Source organism: Ammospiza nelsoni, chromosome 21, assembly GCF_027579445.1.
Source record: "Ammospiza nelsoni isolate bAmmNel1 chromosome 21, bAmmNel1.pri, whole genome shotgun sequence".
In the NCBI taxonomy this organism is placed as follows: Eukaryota; Metazoa; Chordata; class Aves; order Passeriformes; family Passerellidae; genus Ammospiza; species Ammospiza nelsoni.
In genome coordinates, this window is record NC_080653.1 from 5658795 (window position 1) to 5674273 (window position 15479).

Below are 15479 nucleotides of genomic sequence, written 5' to 3' on the forward strand. Positions count from 1 at the left end.
ATGTGACCAAGTGCAAGTGATGTTTGTGTTTAGTTCCTCTGTACATATCCAAGGGCTTCAGAGCTGGATAACTTCTGACCTGCCAGGTCCATATCCTCACTGCCTCCCTCAGGATAGAGATCTGCATGGAACTATTTTCTGCTCAGTGTTGCAAGTTGTGGCAGTGTTCCATTCAGATGCAGGATCCATTTTCCCTGTGGAGAGATTAGTTATGAGCATTGCTTCACATGAATCCCCCTTAGGGCAGGCAAACCCTGTGGATATTGTAGGATGGGCCACAAAAACATGAGGGGTTTTTGATGGGCAAAGAACTGAGAGTCTCACAAATAAAAATGTTCTGCCTCTGAGCTGAGTGCTGCTCTGCATTAAGCAGAGTGAGGACACACTTCCCTCAGCCATGAGGAAGGTGAACTCCAGTTTGTCTTGGTGATTGAACAAATTCAGGTTGTGTGGCCTCATCCTGCCTCCCTGAGATGCCCGTGCTGAATAATTCATGCTGTGTTTTCTGGGAATGCTGAGTTTGAAATCCATAAACAGCAAAAGGAGCGTGTTGGTGAAGGTGGCATCTGCCTCACGCTCTGTCTCGCCGGGGTGGCTGAGTGTAGCAGTAGGAGCTGCATTTGGTAGGTGTAGCTGTGAATTCCCATAAACATTCTGTTGTGGTTGTTCGTGGCAGTACAAGCTTGTTTGAGAATACAAAGCACTTCAAAGGGAGGTTTCAAGGGATGTTTCTTCGTTTAGAATAAAAATGCAAATACTATGTGACCTCAAAACGGGGAAAACCTCATCCGTGGAGTAGAAAAGGGGAAGTGCTCCTGTGCATAGTAAAATAGGAGCAGCTCTACAACTGATTGCTATTCCAAATAGGGCACCAAGAAAGCAGTAATAACTTACAGGCTTGAAACTGCCAAGGAGTTTGACCTGCTTACACTAAATTCGTGCTCTGGGTTCTTTTCTAGAGGAGTCCCTCTCCGTTCTCTGGTGGAGATTAACCCTCAAGGGCTAAAGTTGCTCTGTACGTGTGTTTGTGCAAATGTGGGAGCCTGAGAGCAGTGTTTGTGCTGAAACCGAGCAGGGGTGTTCCTGCTCTCAGAGGTGAAAAGCACACTCAGGATAACTTGTATCTGTCTCTGTATTAGGTCTTTAAGAATTGTTATCCTTTGTTCCCTCCCCCAGGCAGAATGGAATTCAGGAAGATGGGATTACCCTGTTATAAAGCTGACCCATTGTGCTGCCTTTCAGCATTTTCTTTATCTCATTTCCAGGGCAGGAACTCCCTCTCTTTCCCATAAGGCTGTCCCTATCCCTTTGATGGGTTTATACAGGATTTCCTGCTGAGTCAATAGCGGAGTGCAGGGAGATAGCAGTCGGGATTCGCAGGGAGCCTGTGCTCAGCCGGAGGAGCCTCAGCCCGGCGGAGGCAGAGCAGCGCTGCCTTTTGACTTATGTAAGTGGCGACTTTTTGCTGTATAATTAATAATTGTAATAAAAGCACATTTGCATCCCATTGCACCAATACCTTCTCTGTGGCAAGATTTAGAGATAACGCAAGGTCCAGACCCACTAACACCTTTACCAGTGGGTGGCTTTCAGCCCGACTGCGACCTTAGGGAACCGCAGACATTTTTTTACCCTTACAGATGCATGCTCACAGCGGGACCCCCGAGCGCCGCGGGCACGGCTCCGTGCCGGAGGGATGTTCTTTCCGTGTAACCGCCGAGTCCATCCCCGTTTCGTGAGACCCCCAAGGGCTCCCCGGTGTGCGCAGGGGGCGAGCGCGGCCCCGGTTCCGCGGGCGGGGCGGGGGGCGCCGGCTGCGGCAGGGCGGGGGTCGCGTCCCCAGGCCCCGCCTCATTCGCTGAGGGGGCGTGGCCATCCCCACCGCGGGCCAATGAGCGATCGGTCACGTGCGGGGGCGTGGCGGCGCTGCCCCCCGTTTCCTGCGGGTCACGTGGCCGGTGCCCGGCGTTGCCGTGGCAGCGGCGGAGGCGGCTCCGGCTCCGATCCCGCTCCCGACCTGATCCCGATCCTGCCCCGGCTCCGCTCCCGGTCCCTCTGCCGGGGCTCCCGGCACGGCCCCCGGACAGCACCGCGGTGAGACACGGCCCGCCCCCGCCGCCCCCGGGGCCGCATCCCGCCCGCAGGGAGCTCATTCCCAGCGGGGCCCGCGCTCTGGGGCAGCGGGCGGCTTCCCCTCAGGCGTGTTCGGGAGGTGGCGGGCTCGTCCTGCAGAGGTGGGATCCGGGAGGAGGGGTCTCGTCCAGCCCGGGCTGCTGGGGGGAGTTGGTTTGATCCTGCTCGAACGGGGATTCCCCTGCCCGGGGCGGTGTGGGGGGGGACGCGCCCCGTCCTGCCCGGACGTGCTGGTGCTGGGATGGTGGTGCTGGGATGGTGGTGCTGGGATGGTGGTGCTGGGATGGGCGCCTCGTCCCGCCTGGCTGGGGACAATCCCCTGCACCTGCAGGGACGGGGTGACCGGGAAGGGTCCGTCCTGTCCGGCCGTGCTTCGGAGGTGCCGAGGGATGCAGAAGGCTCCTGTGGGATATACCCGGACAGGGATGCTCTCGCTGGAGCGCTGTGAGGGGACATCTCCAGCACAAGACCCTGAGCCAGGCTGATTTTGGAGAACGGGATTGAAGTGTTGGGTCCCATCTTGGCTGAGGAGTTGTGGAGGATCCTTGGGATGCTGGATCAGGATGCAGTGGTAGGAGGTTGTGTCCTGTCTAGGAAAGATCCTCTGTCCAGGTTGCCTTTGGAGGGAAAGGTCCTCGCTGGGAGTGAGTCTCATCCTGTATTGAGGGGTGCCCTGTCTGAGGCTGCTGTGGAGGGGAGATCCTGGCAGTGTGGGGTCGCCTCCTGCCCAGCGTGTGCCGAGGGTGGCGGGGAAGGAGGTGCCCTGTGAGGAGGAGCCCAGCTGTGGCCGTGGGACCGGGGGCTCCCATCCTACCTGGGAAATGATGCCCTGCTGCCACAGGGGTGGTGTTCACACCTATGGGGTGTTCACACCCTGCCTGGCTGCTCTGCACCCCAGCAGGGCTGCTTGGAGGAGTCCCAAGCCAGAAGAGAACATATGAAGAGATTTCCCATGGCAAAGATGGCTGGAACTCATCCGAGTCAAGTAACAGGGCTCGGGATTTAGCTTAGCCATGGCCTGTAGGGGCTTGAACAATGGGAGGGAAGGGACTGGCACAAACCCACAGATCAGTCTGGGAGTGTGGGGCAGAAACCTGGGACTGAGCAGGGACCTGGCATCTGAAACCAGGCCGAGGAGCTGCCAGTGCTGCAGAGAGAGCGCTCTGTGGTGCCTGAGCACGGCAGTGGTGGGAGGGGGACCCACTCTGTCGCCTTCATTCCCAGCTGTGGAGAAATCCCCACACAGGCATTGAGATGGGAGGAGGCAAAGGCTTTCCCTTTTCCAAAGGACAGCACTTGGCAGGTTAAGAAAATCCACATAAGGGAGCAATCACAGAGAGCTTTCTGTCCTCCCAGTGCGAGATAAAGTGGGGTCAGATGCGTCGGTGGTGCAGTGAAGACACAGCTGGGATGGACTTTGCCAGGGCTGCCTGAGGAAAAGGTCTGGAGAATTCCTCATTCCCCATTCAGAGCTCAACAGCCCTGTGCAGTAAAACCCTGTAGGATAGTTATTTCTGTAAGAAAAAGTGTCCTAAACCTTTAACTTTGCAAGGCAGGAAGGTGAAATCTCCAGAATAAGCCTCCCCTGATGCAGATGACAGGCTGCAAAGTATTTCCAGAGTAAAACTACTGGAAACAGCACATGTAAAATTCTTCTTTGGTCTTGTGTTTCAGCCCTTGGAGCCCTCCACCCAGTCCCTCCATGTCCATAGCCAGCAAGGTGAGTTTGACTTCCTGGCACTGCTTGTTTGGGTTACATTTGTGTTTATGGATTTCGTTCTGAAGCTGTTTACTTATTTGAGAACATCTCTTGAGCTGCTCCAGAGAGAAAATTCAGCCTTGTGGTATTTTTAGCTTATTTTTCTAAGGGAAAAAGCAGATGTGATTGGGTTCTCTTGCCCTCTCTCTGTAACCTCTGAATTCATTTGTCTTTTTAATGGAATTTGTCCCAGGGGTCAAGTTTCCTACATAGAAAGTTCCTAAGTATTTTATGAAATTAAATGGCAGAGCAGAGGCCATCACTGTCTCAGCTGGGGACAAAGGGATGAATTCACTCCCTGCTATACATTGCAGGCCCCACACAGGATGTTGTCACAGGAAACAGCTTTACAGTTTTGCTGCTCACAGATTGTTTCTTCCTCCAATCCTCCCAGGAGGCTTTTTTTAATTCTGTAAAATAGGTGATTCTTGCCTTTTCTGGAAACACAGATCAAGCAGGAAGGTTTGTCCCTGTTATTGTTTCTCTTCTTGTTTTTATTATGGCATGTATATTCTAGTGGGCCTTTCTTTTTTGTTTGTTTGTTTGTTTGGGGAATTTTTTTTTTTTGCTACTTTTAAATATTTTGAAAATTCCTGAGCAGGTCAGGAGCCTTCCTGGAGTGTTGCAGGGGCTGAAATAACGGCCTTGTCAAAACCTGCCCAGGAATCATCCTGTGCTGCCATCCTTGTTATGTCTGAGGGGACTGGAACCTAAAAGCCCCCCCATGTTCAGGAGGAACAATCTTAGACCTGCAGTGCTTTATTTGCTATTCTTTGTTATTGTGCCTGAAACAGCTTCCTTCCCTTTTAGTAACAGCATTCAGAGTTGTGGGCAGTTGATGTCTTTTGATCTTTGCCACTTCTGCAATCTCCCAGCAGCCATGGCTTTATTAGCTGTCCCCACATGGCCCCTGTACATGGGGGGATGCAGGCAGAGCTGAAAGGTGCCTGTGACCTTGAGAGATGGTGCTGGGACTAATTAGTGCCACACCAGGTGTGATTCTGGGCAGCATCTCCTCCTGGGAGCTGGTGAGTGTTTCATGGCCAGAAGGTGCAGCTCTGCTTTGTCTGCCACCTCCTCAGTGCTCAGTGACAGAGTTGTGAGTGAGGGGATTAAACAAGGAATTGTGGTTTCCATTTTTTTTGGAAGGCTGAGTTAGTTTCAGATGTGTGTCAGAGTTGAGAAATTTTTGCACAAAACATTCCATGGATGTTGTTCTGTGTCTGGGGATCACCAGAGCCATTTGGCAGCAGCCTGGGGACGTGGTGCTGAAAGCTTCCACCACCTGAAGTACTCTTGCTGTTTTCATGCATCTCTCAGTGTAATCCCTTCCATCTGAAGATGATGGAATTTCCTGGAAGCAGCTTGCTTTCCCCTTTGGAATTGCCTTTTCCTTGCCCTCTGCTCAGAACCACCGGTGGAAGTAAGAGAACAGGATTCTCGGTCAGATGTGCCTGATAAATGGAGTGTGAGCAGCTCAGGAAATTTAACTTCCACTGCTTTGAAGTTCATTTTAACCCTGCACAGCTCTGTGATTACTGAGGGAGCACTGTGCCCATCTAAACTGACCTTTGATAACCAATGGTTGAGAAAAATTGATGTGCTGGTTTGAAATAAACCAAGGGGAGACATTATCACCCACAAAAATACCTTGAGACGGGCTTCAGGTCGGAGTTACAGTTTAATAGGAAAATTACAGTAGATGAATTACATAGAATTATAATTATACTGAAAAACTGGCTTAAACCCACAAAGAGTACAGCCTGGCCAGTGAGGGTCAGGGTGGTGGCTGCAGTCTGATCAAGGAGTGGTTGCAGTGCTCTTGAAGTGATGGTTGCAGTCCTCTCACAAGCAGTGTTCCTGTGGATGATCTGGTTTTCTGTGGAAGTTCAGATCGTCCCCTGCATGTCCAGTGGAGGTGGTGCTCATATCCCCATAGATAACACACGGTCAGATGGGCAGGAAGGTTCAGCACCTCCCCCGGAGCCAGGAATTTCACAATGGAATGATGTGATCCTCTGAGTCACGGGATATTCTGGGGAGTCCTTTATGGCCTCGGTCCTTCCAGCTGCCCATGGGTGCCTTTGTGGCCCATTGGCAGGGATGATCCCTGGGCTGGGTGTAGCTGTCACGGCTGAGTGAAGCAATTTGTGAACACAATAAAACACCGCCCTGCAATGCAGGGTTTGCCTCCTTCCCTTATCTAACAGCCAGCTCGCAGCCTGGGGGGTTGGGTGTGCACCCTGCAGCTCCTGCAAGTGGCCATTAACAGTTCATCAGGAATAACGTGGATGGGAATAGAGCACTCAGTTTGGTTACACCCCACATTGTAACCCAGGAGGAATTGTTTCCAAAGAAAGAGCAAAAAGTGACTCCCTCAAGTGGTGTTTGATACTCTAAGGAGGTGCATTTGGTGCACTGGGACATGAACAGTCAAATCAAAACAAAGATAAGATGGGGGTGAAGTGTATTTATATAAAACAAATTTTTATGAGTGAGAAGGAATTAAAGGGCAAAGTAGAGGTGCCTGCTCTGAAATGAAAATCCAGATGGTGTGCAGCCTTCCTGAATTCCTGCTGAAATAGTTGCCCAGTGTACCTTTGTAATCCTTCCTAGTTCTCATGGTCATTTTTGACAGTTATGGATGGTTCTTTCTCTGTTCTGAATTCCAAGTGTGATGCTATTTGATCCATCATTTTCCACTGACCAAGGGGAACTTTGTTCAACTGCAGCTTTTCCAGTAGTTAATGCTCATCCTGTCCACCCCCCTTCCTGAACATGACTGTTTTGTTCCCTCAGCACTTCTCCCATCATGAGCACTGAATTAAACGTTCCGGTGGATCCTTCCACTCCTGCCTGCTGCTCTGAGCCTGGCACCAAGGGCATGGATTATCGGGACTGGGTCCGAAGGAGCTACCTGGAGCTGGTCACCTCCAACCACCACTCTGTGCAAGCCCTGTCCTGGAGAAAACTGTACCTGAGCCGAGCCAAACTGAAAGCCTCCAGCAGAACCTCTGCTCTGCTCTCTGGATTTGCAATGGTAATGTGAAAAACGCCAATCACTTGGTTTTAAACTTTTAAAAGTTGAATAGTAATAAAATGGTTATAAAAATAGTAATACAATTAGAGTAATTGTCTCATATTGTCCTAATATATTGTCCTAATATATTGTCCTAATTTGAATTAGGACAATATGAGACAATAGAAACAAAGAATTATGGACATCCAGGTACCTTTTTCTGGCCAGCATAAGCCTGAAAAAGGACACCCTTAACAGAGGATTAACCCTTAAAAGCAACAGCCTGTTGCATATTCATGCATCTCATACATTATGCATAAATTCCATTCAAACACAGGATTCTGTCTGGTCAACTTCTTTCTCTGAATCCTAAACGGTGCCTTCAAGCCTGAATGAGGCAGGAAGAAGTCCATTTCTTCTGATAATGGGGCAGTCCTTTCTCTGAAGGATTTATATGTCCTGTGACAGGTATCTCCCTTTCTTTAGAAAAAAAAGTATCCTACATAGCATAGTTTCTATTTTAACATTATATTATAACCTAAAACTATATTTAACACACTACTTAAGAGAATTAATACAGCATAACTTTCTAACACAACACATATAATATTCATCTTAATATTTGCAAAAAGCCAATCATAAAATATGCATTTTTCACAGGTAATGTGTGTTTCATAGGTTTTTGGATGGTGAAGGTTTTTGGGTTGCCTCAAATCAACTATTAATCAGTGTTTTCTTCCTGGGAAGGAGCAGGGAGTTGTTTCCTGAAGAAACAGGAGGCATCTGCCTGGGGGCTTCTGTTTGGCTGCTGCTGCTGCAAAGTTTGAGGCTGGCTCTCTCACTGCAGCAGGGATACATGAGCTGTCTAACAGCCAACCCACACACTCCCGAGTCAGCCCTTTAAAAATACTGATCCCCTACTGCAAGTGATCCTAAGGGCTCCAGCAGCCTTGCTAAACAATCCAGGACCTCCTCTGGCCCCGAGGCTGGCTGCCCTCATGCATGCAAGGCTGCTCTTGGGTGTGGAGCACTTTCAGGCCCCTGTGGCTGCTGTGGTCCTGAACGTTATTTTAATTTCTCTGCGTGTTTTCTCAGGTCACAGTGTCTAAAATAAGGTGGAGGTTGGTCACAGTCTGCCAAAGTGAAGTTTGCATAGTGTGATCAGGGAGATCGTGTTCTGCCACTGAGGTGTGAGAAGAGGCCCTGAGCCTCAGACCCGGTGTCAGAGGGCTCTGCAGCCTGCAGGGAGCCAAACCTGGTGTATTTTTGTCAGTGCTGCCTATTGGAAGTGATCCCTGGAGCTGGCTTTCCCCTGTGCAGCATTGGGTGTTATTTGGAAGTGATTTGCATAGGTCAGAACCATGTCAGGGGTGAGCAAATAAACAAGACTGAGACAGTCAGTGGTCCAGTGCTCAGGCCTGTCTGAGCTGTGTATCAAAACACCACCGTGCTGTGTGAGCCCCTTTATCTCCCCTCACCTTTTGCTCCCTGTGAGTGAGAGTTGGAACCAGTTTGGGGGAGGTTTCCTGCTCAGGAAGTGGGCAGGTCTGGCTGTTGCCGAGGTCTGGCAGCACAGGGGCAGAGGGCAGTGCCTGGTGGTGTGGGACATGATGTGGAGATGTTTCATCCTGCAGCTCAGAAGCTGGGGGGGAAAAACAGATTTCAGGAACTTCCCAGATCGCCTTTCTTGCTTTATTTTAGCTTCTTCCCTTGATTTTTCCTCCCTCAGCCCCCCAGACCACGAATCATCCATAACATTACAAGTTGGTCACCCAAAGTGAAGCTGGAAAGCTGCAGGCGGGGGTTTCAGTGGGAGCAGGCTGGAGTGGAGACAGGGTGCTCAGTGGCTTTGTCATTGCTCTCCACTCAGTGGCTGGGTGCAAAAGATGCTCTTAGCAGCTTTTCACAAAGTCTGTGTTGGTTTGTCACCAAACTTGTGTGCTGCAGGGGTAGAAAGTCCCTTTTCTTTTGGAGAAAGCTGGGTGCTCTCCTGTAGACTTCTCTCAGGCAGGAGTTTTCTTACTCTAAAAAACCTCTCACCTGCATGCCCTGTGCGCCTCTGGTTACTGGAGTTCTAATAATAAGTTCTAATAATTGTGTTGTCTTTAACCCAATTATTAAATTAACATTTGGTGTTGTTGGGAACTGATCTATCAGCATGGTCCCACAAAGTGTCCCTGCTGGGGTGTGCTGTCACTGGCACCACTGGGACTCAGGGCTTGCAGCCCACCCACGCTGCAGGGCTGAACCACATCTCTGAAAACAGATCATGCTTTCTCAGCTCTTACAGCAGAAAGTTACTGAAAGTCCTTGGCAAACACACAAAATTAACCACTGGTTTTACATTCTCTTTGAACTCTTTAAAGTGCAGTTGAATATACACAGGTGTAAGTAGTGTTGATTATGCTCAGCAGCGTAATGTAAGAAATAGAAATCAGTAACTAAGAAATAAAATCTCTTGCAATAAGGAATTCTCTTTATTAGCTTTTTCCCATCTGATTGAAAAGCTGAGGTGTTTGTTCCTCCTGGGTTATTTCTCCACGGGTATGCAGGAGTTTTGTACACGGATGTTTACTCTCTAATAAGAACACCTCTGGCTATTGATGAAAGAAGTTATTTAGAGATAAATATGTGTAGACGTGGCACTTAGGGCCATGGTTTGGTGGTGGACTTGGCACTGTTGGATTCTGTGATCTTTAAAAAGTGTTTTCCAGTCTGAACAATTCCGTGATTCTATTAAACAGCTTCTCCAAAGCCTCGAGTGCATTTGACTACGTAAACAAATGTCATCCAGGGCTTGGCTATTGCTTTATTTACTTCCCTGTCGGTGTGTTTGATGCAAGCTAGCTTCATATTGGCTGAAATTATTTTGAGCTGATGGATATTTGATCAACAGGCCATGGCTCTGATCCAGCTCCTTCTGGACAGGCTGCAGAATAATGCAAACCTTCCTCGTTACCATCTCTGGTATTCCTGGCAGAGCACTGGGGCAGGTCAGGAGGCTGTGGGTCATTCCAGTGCCAGGGCTGCTTGGAGGTGGGCTGTGGGGCAGCTGCATCTGCCCCAAGGAGGCTGCAAATAAAGGAAATTCAGTGGGAACTTAGGAAACCTGCTTAATAATTTTCCTGATGGAAATAAGAGCTATTACTGCTAATCCATTTTCTCAATACTTATCCAATTGCTACAGGATATGTGTTTGATTAAAAAAAAATAATAAAACAAAACAAAAACCCCGACAGATCTACTGGAGTGGTTGTTTTTGCAGTCTGCCAAACCATCTGTGTGAGTGTGTCATGGTTTATGTTAAGCCATTTGTCATCCTTTTGCTTGATATTATCTGTCTTGGTCTAACTTTCTCAAAATGAATAACATCCTTGTTGTGGACAGTCTCAGCTATACTGGTCTAAACCTCACCATCATTGCATGTAATTTAACTGCAGTTTAATTCTAAAATGTTGTGAGCCCCTGATCCTGTAATTCTGGAGTTCAGCTGGGTTATTCTCAAGCTTAAAATCAAGTCTTTGCTGAAATATTCCGTGGCTTGGCAGAGAGCTCAGCCTTGCAAAGTTGCTTCTGGGAAGAGATTAAAATGAAGGGGGCTATTACATGGAAGAGTATAATTGTATCAAACATGACATATTAATAGTTTTACAGGTTAGACAGCTTGTTTAATGATTTTTTTAAATGGGTTATGTCAGCTTGTCCTCTTTCTCTTATCCTGGTCAGGAAATGACATGACAGCCTGTGCTGGGTGAAGCAATAAGAGCTCACTCACCTTTTCAGTTCTTGTTTGGGTTAAATGAACTGCTTTTCTGCCTTGCTGCCCTATCTGGATTGTTGGTGTTTTTCACTAAAATACCTCTTACTGAGCCATCAGTCAGTGTTAAAAATTCATCACATTGCACAGCTGAAGCTCGCCCTGGGGAATAGGTTAGTCTGGGAGGAAACATCCAATTAGCTGAAAAGTGCTGCTCATGTGAAGGATAACAAGCAGAAATTGATATGTTGACATCAGCCAGGCTTTCAGCTTTAATATAAAGCTATAAATTGGACATGCAGGTACAATTCCCATTCAGCTGTGTCTCTGGGTGTTACAGCACCCCATAATGAACAATGTACCTGCAGCTTTTCCTGGCTGATGGGGCATGACTGGCAACCCCAGTGCTGCACAAATTCACTGTACAGTGAAGCAGAGAATGAGCCTGATCTCCTCCCTCTCAGATCAATATAAGGGGAACTGCAAAGGGAACATACACAAGGCAATGTGAAATCTGTTCTGTTTCAATTGACCTTGCAATTGATAGTGAAGGATTCCTGTGAAGGATTTTCTCTGCTATACAACATGAACTTCTGTACTGTTTACTACACTAAACTGCAACTAGGAGCTGATAAAAACAAAGGTAAAACCCCAACATGCTCATGGTAAGAACAAGGCTGGGAATGCCCAAGGACTGTCACAGTATTTTTGCTGGTTTTGATGTCTTAAATAATTGATGGAGCTATAAAATCCAGACTTATAGAGATTGACCATTTTCCACACATGTTGTATCTTGCTCGCTGGTAAATGTGTTCAGACTTGACTGTGATCTGATGGGTTTCAGAGCAAATGTAGGTAAGGCAGCAGTCATGCCAGCTGGTTTCCATTCCCTTTAATCCTTTTCAGGGCTTCCAGCAGGGACAACATGAGCATACCCCTAATCTTCAAGTGCTTAAATAATATTATGAGCAAGTGGTGCAGGTGATTATACAGAGCCTGAAATGGCTGCTCAGGGGACTCTCATGTGAAGTCTGGATAACATAATTGTGAGTCAGTTCTGCAAAATCCTTCTGTGTCCCAGAATCAAGTGCATATTTGAAACTTTGCCTTCTCATGATGTTCTTTAGAGGGGCTTCTTTCCAGCAAGCTGTGCTGTGCTGGAGCAGCAGGTCAGCTGGGATCACCAGAGGTTTTCCTTGCTGCCAAGAAAGTTAAATTCTGTAATCATGAAGTGCAGCTACAGATGCAAACCAGCTACTAAAGAGAAATGTTTGATAATCTTGTCCACTGCTTTTGTGTCTTTTTTTAGCAGAGAGTTTGTGCTTCTTTTCAGGGATGCCACCACACAGAAGTATTGGTTTGCTTCACAGGTAGCTTAATTGTAAAAATTCTTAAGCTAAACCAGTTAACAGGACTCCAGTTCTGATCTCAAAAGAGCCTCCTGCTCTCTTGCACATATTCTGCTTCTTAAGCTTTATTTGATTAAAGTAAAAATAGCTTTAGAGACCTGCTGTGGGATAGCTCTTGTTTTGGGAAGGAGACTCCTGAGTTGCTGAGCACACCCATAAGCCAGTAGCTGACCACTTCTGCTGGGTGTATCACCAAGTTATTACCTCTCAAGGGAGAAATTTGAGGATATAAATAACTTACAAGTTATTTATCTAGGCATATTTGTAATAAAAACAAATGCAAACTGTCCTGAGAATAGAAGGCAGTTATTTTAACTATGAGCTAACTTAAGCTGTAGTTTGTGTGCTTCCCATGGTGGGCAGTGAAACCTGGCTGGCCACTGGCCAGAGGAGCTGCTTGGTTTTGCTTTTCTTTACACGCCTGAAGTTGAAACTTCCTGTGCTGCAGCCGCAAGGGAGGAGTGGCCTGGAGGCTGTGATGGTGCCTCTCAGCCCCACGTGGCATCTAATGAGATCCTTCTCTTGTGTGCTGGGTTTGGGGCAGTTCCTGTGGCTGTGGTGGCAAGGAGAGACGTGTTTGAGAAAACCACGTTCTCAGAAGGGCCACAGCACAGGCGTCCTCATGGGTGACAGCAGTGATCCATCTGGGCTGCCATTCCAAAAAAACTCTGGAGTGTTTACTTGACCTTAGTTGTTCTTCCTGAATCGAGATGCTTTTCTGGCTGAAAGCCTTGAAAAGAGGAAAGCCAGCAGGTGCTGACAAGCTCTCTGTTCCTTCCCCAGGTGGCCATGGTGGAGGTGCAGCTGGAGGTGCAGTACAAGTACCCCCAGATGCTGCTGATCGCCTTCAGCGCCTGCACCACGGTGCTGGTGGCCGTTCACCTCTTCGCCCTCCTCATCAGCACCTGCATCCTGCCCAACGTGGAGGCTGTGAGCAACATCCACAACCTGAACTCCATCAGTGAGTCCCCCCACGAGCGCATGCACCCCTACATCGAGCTGGCCTGGGGCTTCTCCACCGTCCTGGGCATCCTCCTGTTCCTCGCTGAAGTCGTGCTCCTGTGCTGGATAAAATTCCTGCCAGTGGGCTCCATCCTGAAAAACGAGACCACCAACGTGGAGAAGCCCAGCAGCCACGCAGGGTGGCAGTCAGCACTGGTGTCCACCATCATCATGGTCCCTGTGGGTCTGATTTTTGTCGTCTTCACCATCCACTTCTACCGCTCCTTGGTGCGGCACAAAACGGAGCGGCACAACCGGGAGATCGAGGAGCTCCACAAACTGAAAGTGCAGCTGGATGGGCATGACAGAGGCATGCAGGTGGTGTGACAGAGCCTGCACACAGCTCAGCCAGGGCTGAGAGCAAAATAACCTGGTCTGCTGCTTGGTGAGACGCACCAGGGATGGATTTTCTTGAGGCTTAAATCTGTAAATGCTACTTGCCTGCCATTTCTAGCTGTGGGTTCTTGTGCTGTTCCACGTGCTGGGGGCTCTGCCCTGGTTCTGGTCCCACACACTTGGTACTTAAGTCGACACTGCCATGGTGTTCAAGGTCAAAACTTTATCTACCTTAATATTGGTAGCCAAAAATCTGTATTTTTTACAAATGCAATATTCCATTGCCAAAAGTGAAACTGCATCGGCTGTCCCAAAGGTCTCTCTGTGTGTATGTGTGTGTGTAGGACCTGTCTTACCTGTCAGAACTCCCTGGCTGTCCGTGCATCCACAATTAACTGGCAGCTCATTCCTAGAGCAGAGCTGATTAATGTGGGTACCTGCAGCTGACTCAAGGACATCCAGGAAAGCACAACAGAAACTGAGAATGTTGATCACCGTTGTTCCAAAGCAAGTATTCTATAAATACATAACCAGAAAGAACAGAAAGAAAACAGCCTTAGCTTTTATGTTCTTTTATGTTCTTTTTTTTTTTTTTTTTTGCTGTTCTTTACTGTATTTTTACAGCTTGGGATGTAGAAATTGGAATTGCAGGAGGCTGGGAAGTTCTCTCATACTTTCTTCAGTGGCATCTGTCACCTTAGCTTGAGTAAGTGCCAAGATCGTGTTTTTCCCAATAACAGGCAGGAGTGCCCAGGGAAGGCTTACAGGTGTTTTAGATTTAACAAGGACATTCCTAAAACAGAACAGTGACAGGGAATTTAATGAGACAAGACTTTGAAGGACTAACAAAGCAAGTTTCAAGGAGGTAAAGGAGTGACAGCAAGTACTGTAGAAATCTGCCACTGTGTCTTCTTCATTTGTGCATTGCTGCAATGCCTTTTGCCTGGTTTGCTGGGGAGAACAAGCCCAGTCCTGTACTATTTCATCATTTGGGTGTTTGGTTTTTTTCTTTTTTTTAATTGGCTGTAGCATTTTTCTGTCAGAAATGAATGCTTCCTTCTCCCTTCACCAAAGCAGACGAGTCCTCTGGTGGAACCTGGAGCTGTCCTGGCGAGCCTGATGGAGCTGGATCTGGCAGGAATGCTGTGTGCCATTAAAGAGCTATCCCTTTCCTTTGAGCTCATTTCTTTTTTCAGCAGCTGAGACAATGACACTTGCATGTCTGTGTTGCTTTGCAAGGGAAGCTTGTAAATTCCACAGCATCCTCGTGGGTGAAAACTTCTGTAAAAAAGAAAACCGATTTTATTATTTTGGGTAACTTTGGAGAGAAAAGAGTGTTTTGCAATCATCAGCTCTTTTAAGGGAAAGTCAGGCTTTCTGACACACAGGGCTGCAAGAAGCATAAGCACATTTTCTTGGCCCTGATCCTGTGCTAGTTTCCTCCTCTGCACTCCAAAACTGCAGTTACAGAGTCTCTGAGGCCTTATAGGTTTCTGAAATCATTAAGGATGTTTATAATGTTCTATTTAACCCTGGGCCCTTATTCCACTGGGATTTGAGGCAGTGTAATGCATGTCAGCTTCCCAGAAGGGACAGCACATGCAGACCCCAGGGGAGCAGGGTGAGCCTATCCCAATATTCCCCTCTGTCAAGGGCCTTGGGAAACCACCTCTCATCTCTCTTGTTACATGGGAATGTGAGCATTGCTGAACAAGTTGCTTAGCACTGTGTCTGTGGCTTTCATCTGCTGTTCTTGCTGCAGTTGGCATGTACCATATTGGCTGATGTGCAGCAAAGAAAATAGTCTTTGTGTGCTAAATGACTAATCTGTACTCATGTGCATATGCAAAAAACAAGGAGTGTCCTCCAGGAAGTGGGGTGGTCATGAAATTCATATGAACTCCCCAGGACTCTCCCCTTTCTCCCTCCTCTTTTTACCATAATAAAAATTTAAAGGTTTATACAACAGAATCAGAGTTGGGTTCTCTGCCAAGTGCTACACGTGTCAGCTCCTCTACCAACAGAATTTCTGTTGAGGGGCCAGAGCCAGACCAGATGGGCTGA

The 15479-nt window shown here is 47.9% G+C and overlaps 1 protein-coding gene across 2 annotated transcripts; it reads left to right on the forward strand.

Moving 5' to 3' along the window:
- The first annotated feature begins 1965 nt into the window (after positions 1 to 1965).
- Positions 1966 to 13949, forward strand: ORAI2 (ORAI calcium release-activated calcium modulator 2). 2 transcript variants are annotated; one of them, XM_059486996.1, is made up of 4 exons: positions 1966 to 2094; positions 3808 to 3853; positions 6692 to 6932; positions 12861 to 13949. In XM_059486996.1, exons 3-4 carry the CDS (start codon positions 6705 to 6707, stop codon positions 13404 to 13406), a joined length of 774 nt encoding a protein of 257 aa, XP_059342979.1. In that variant the 5' UTR covers positions 1966 to 2094; positions 3808 to 3853; positions 6692 to 6704; the 3' UTR covers positions 13407 to 13949. The 2 variants fall into 2 exon arrangements, with proteins under 2 accessions (XP_059342979.1, XP_059342980.1); XM_059486997.1 differs by having other exon boundaries at positions 1987 to 2234.
- The last annotated feature ends 1530 nt before the right edge of the window (positions 13950 to 15479 follow it).